This window comes from Aptenodytes forsteri, unplaced genomic scaffold (genome assembly GCF_000699145.1).
Source record: "Aptenodytes forsteri isolate BGI_AS27 unplaced genomic scaffold, ASM69914v1 Scaffold14, whole genome shotgun sequence".
NCBI classification, from domain to species: Eukaryota; Metazoa; Chordata; class Aves; order Sphenisciformes; family Spheniscidae; genus Aptenodytes; species Aptenodytes forsteri.
In genome coordinates this window covers 1,126,125-1,130,387 of record NW_008794457.1, presented here as the reverse complement: position 1 = coordinate 1,130,387, position 4,263 = coordinate 1,126,125, and the positions used below count along the sequence as shown (strand labels likewise).

The following is a 4,263-nucleotide window of genomic DNA, read 5'->3' as shown; positions in this document are numbered from 1 at the left end:
CCCCCGGGGAGGGATGCTCCGCCTGGGAGGAGGAGGAGGAGGAGGGGGGGGCCGGAGCGCCGGCTCCCCCCCCCTCCTGCCCTGCTGAGCTGCTACCTCGGGGTGGGGGGGGATCGCCCGCTCCCCACCTTCCTCCCGCCCCGCGAGGGCAATAACCCGGCGGGTGCGAGGGTGTGGATGACCCGGTGTAGAGCGGTGCCACCGGGGTGCCTCATGGTGGGACCGCCCCGTGGCCGGGCCAGGCAGGAGCTGGTCCGTGGCCCACCTGAAACCTCCTGGCCTGCTTTCCTTCCCAGCTTCTGCTGCCTGATCTTGCTCTGCTCCACATCTCTCGTATCCTGCCTTCAGCACGCTCGCCCCGTTATTTCTTAAACTCTTCTTTAGTTACCTGCTCTACCTGGGGGAGCAGTACGTGCTCCGTGGTTGACGTGGGCGATGGTCATGCTGGTGCCGGGTGATGCTACCAGCCTCACACCGGCTCTTGCTTACGGCTGCACGGCGGTGGCAAGGAGCTGGTGCTCCTTCAGGGACACGTTGCTGTTATTTTTTTGCACTTGTTGCTGTAGAAAGAGCAGACAAGGAGCTGGAGCGCACGGGTGACCGCATGGGAAGCGGTCCTTAGCCTGAATGACCTGGTGGATAAGTCTGGCTTGTTTTTTGGAAGGCCTAAAGGTTGTCCAGCGCGGCAGCATCCTGAACGCGCCAGCAAACGTGGTCAGTAACGATCCCAGTTGGTGCAGACTCCGCTCAAGGAGTCTGTGTTGTTTTGCTTAAGTGCTTCCGTTGCTCACAGGCTGCTGAAATATTCCCGACTTGCTCTCTGCCACGGATAATAACGACGTGCGGATGGCAGCGAGCAAACAGCACCCGGCCACCCGAACGGGAGGGAACGGGCAGGAGGAGCGTGCTTGCTCGATGCTCTGCCCGCAGACGAGCCTTTCCCGGATGCGGGCAGAGCGAGGCAGGAACGGAGCTGCGGGCTCCGTCCCTTTGCTCGGTGCTTGGAGCCGGGAGCCCGGCCGTGCCCCAAAACCAGCTCGCTCCTCGGGCTGTGCCCCCCGCCTCTGGCAAGAGCATCCTCTCTGCCACACGGACCCCTTTTACCTGCATCCGAGGAAGCAGATTAAAAAAAAAAAACCAAACCTCTTACAATAAATTGAGACTTGCACGCCGGAGGCGTTTCTTTACACCTCCGAGTTGGGAGCTTACATCTGCTGTTTCAAATTGCAACTTCTTCACCGATTTATTTATTGTTTTTTGAATGTTTACTTATTCTTGCGTTACTTCCTATATCTCTGCCTGAATTATTATCCAGATTATCCAGGCTCTTTCTGTAAACAGCTTTCTAAGCAGTTAGTCATTTCCAGTGCCGGCTGTACCTCTGCCCCAAATAAACTGGTGCCAGCGATGCTGTTGCAGGGGAGACGGTCTGACTCCTGGAAAGACCTCGCTGGCTTTTCAGTGTTTTCCTCCCGCATTTAAGCGCGTTTCGTTCTCCGAGTAAGGCGGTACAGTGGGTTGTTCAGAGCTGTTTCCCCCCTTGCTTTCTCTTCTGGTACAAAGATGAATAATTGAGATTATTTTTCTCTGCGCATTACTTGGAATGAATGAAACTAAGTGTTCGTAACCGGTGTGAACGGTCTCATCCTGGATCCTAAAACCCTTTGCAAGAGATATTAAGTGTTGAGTGTTTCTACCAGTGTTTCTCGGAGTCGTCCGGTGACGGTGCAGTGGGACAGTATTCACGTCACTGTTCCTTTGCTCGTACCCTGCAGTAACCTCCTTCCAGTCTCTTTTATTTTGGGAGACTTTGTTTCCTTGCCAGCTAACTATTAGCTATAAACTGCTTTTATTTTAAAAACCTGCATTCATCATGGAGCTTAAATAAATGAGACATTTTGCTAAGCCGGCATCCTTGGACAAGAGCAGACAAAGCAACACCAGCTCCCTGCTTCCAGCTTGCTGCTCCACCAGCTGCTCTGCACGTGCTTGGGGGGTTATTTTATTTTATTTTATTTTTAAATAGAAAATTTAAATAAACCAGAAGGGTTCTTCTAGCCCCGTGGGGGCTCATCACCCCGGAGATCACGTCCCTGGTTTGTTGTGGGAACACCAGCAGCGCCAGCACGGAGCTGGGGTTGGAGGATTTGTTATCCCGCTGCATGTGGTGGGTGCGTGATTTTGGGCTGCCCAGGGATGCTCAGCAGCCTCTCGGAAAACTAAATTTGGTGTCTTAGGAATTTTGCTCGCCGTGACGTGCGCCGGAGGTCAGCAGGGAGCGTGCCCTTCGGTCGGTCTTACTCCTGGGCACCAGCTGTGCTGGGTTTCTCTTGGCGCGGTGCTTTAGGTCCCCTGGGAGAGGAGAGAGCAAGTGGCTGGGCGGAGGTGGGAGGAAGAAACGGGCCTTTTTCTGCCGCCGTCAGCAGGAGGTCCCTTGTGGCGCTGCAGAAATGATCCTGAGCGTTCAGGATCAAAACAAAAAAACCCAACACCAACAACAAAAATCCCCAAAGACCAACACCACAAAAAAACACCCCAAAGACCAACACCACAAACACCCCCCTCCCCCCCCAACTTGTCCTGGAAAGACGCAATAAGCGACTCGAGAATAAAAACCAGCTGTGCAGAGAAGACTGTCCAGGGAAGGAAAATCAGGACCTTCTGCTGGGGCAGAGGAGGCTGCTCGCCAGATGCGGATCACGAAGCCCCTCTTACGGGGTGTTGGGTGGTTTGGGTGCTGGTACTGGTGGCGAGCACCCACCTCCTGATCCTGGGTGACCTTAGAGACGAAGGAGGGGATGGGACCTCCTCCGCGGGGCCCAGCCGCTGCCCGGAGCCCGTGCGAGAGCAAAGGGGGTTTGCTCAGCAGGAGGAGGTAAAAAACACGCACCATTCAGGAGCAGCGCTGGGTCCTGGGCTGGGAAGCTCGGCGGCAGCTCAGCCAGGTTTACAGATGCAATAAAACTGCTGGAAAAACTCCAGAATCGGCGCAAAGTCGTCATCATCTGGTTTGGGGTACATATTAATAGACTGGAGAAAGTCATTGCTTGAAAACGTCTACAGTGCAAACTGACTTTTTGGGAAGGAAACGCGCTAATAAATGCTTGTATTTTATAGATGCTCCATAAACGTTAATGCTAATAAAATAGCACGTGCTGCTTTTATTAGAAGGCTGTCGGTGTGCAGCAGCCTGCTTGTGCTGAGACCCTGGCCGAAGCGGGGGAAGTAGCATCGCCGCAAAGGGCAGTGCTGGCGATGCCCAGCTTTCCCGCCGGGCTTGCAATCCAGCGCTGCCCTAAGAAACTCTTGGGGTAAAAAGCAAGCTGGTAAGCTAGACCTCTTTGTGCAAGCACGAGAGTTTGAAAGGAGAACCAAAAGCAGAAAAGATGACAATAATCACGGCTTTAACCTCCAGAGGCAGCGTGCTGCGCCGCCGCCGTTTCGCTTCTGCTTTGCCCGATTCCCGCAAGGGTGATAAAAAGCAGAAAGGATATGCTGTGGGTCGTGCTGATCGCATTAAGTGTCCGTCTGTCCCGGTGGCCACCGCCGGCTGGCTCAGTCTCCTTGGGTTTTTAGAGATTGCAAAACCACGTCTCGCTTTACAGGCGTTTATCAGGGATTATCTCCGCTGGGTTTTATTGCACGTGGGGTTTTAAGATGTGTTTATAAGCGGGGAGGGCGTTTGCGCTGATGTTTCGTTTCTGCGTGCGACAGGCGATCAGGATCATTCGTGCCGTCCTGGAGAAGTACGGGACCTACGAGAGCTTCGAAGTCGCCACGGGCGGGAGGCTGCTGAGCAAGTGCCAGATCTGGTCCGTGATCCGAAAGTACATGCAGAAGGAAGGCTGCGTGGGAGAGGTAATCCACGTCCCTGCTTTATCGCTTGTGAAAGAGAGCTGCAAAATATTTATTTTCTGATAAAAAGGACTCAGATTAAAAAATGTTTTGGGTACAAAGAAGAAACTTTTCTACTCTGAGCCGTGGTGTCCTTTCAGCTCCAGCTTGGCTGCATTCGCCGTACCCCGGCGTTAAGACGTGGGTGCCGGTTCCCCACCAGTTTCCCTTGATTTTTTCAGCGCGTATCTCCCTTTTACGCTTGAGAGAGAGAGAGGAGCTGCTGCTCGTCTGCGTGGCCGTGCGGGGAGCGTTTTGCTGCGTGCGTGAGGCATCAGTTACTGCTGTTAGGGGTGGTGTGGCAGACATCTCCGACAGCTGCCTTCGCTCACATGTCCAAAAGCAAAGCCCGGGGGGGGGGGTGAGGGA

General features: G+C 54.2%; 1 protein-coding gene across 1 annotated transcript in view; it reads left to right on the top strand.

Annotated features, from left to right (window-relative positions):
- The first annotated feature begins 3,690 nt into the window (after positions 1-3,690).
- The window catches only part of KIAA0895L (KIAA0895 like), a 9,740-nt gene continuing 9,167 nt past the window's right edge, over positions 3,691-4,263 (top strand). The window contains 1 exon segment of the mRNA XM_009290829.1: positions 3,691-3,858. Coding sequence (XP_009289104.1) covers positions 3,691-3,858 — 168 coding nt within the window.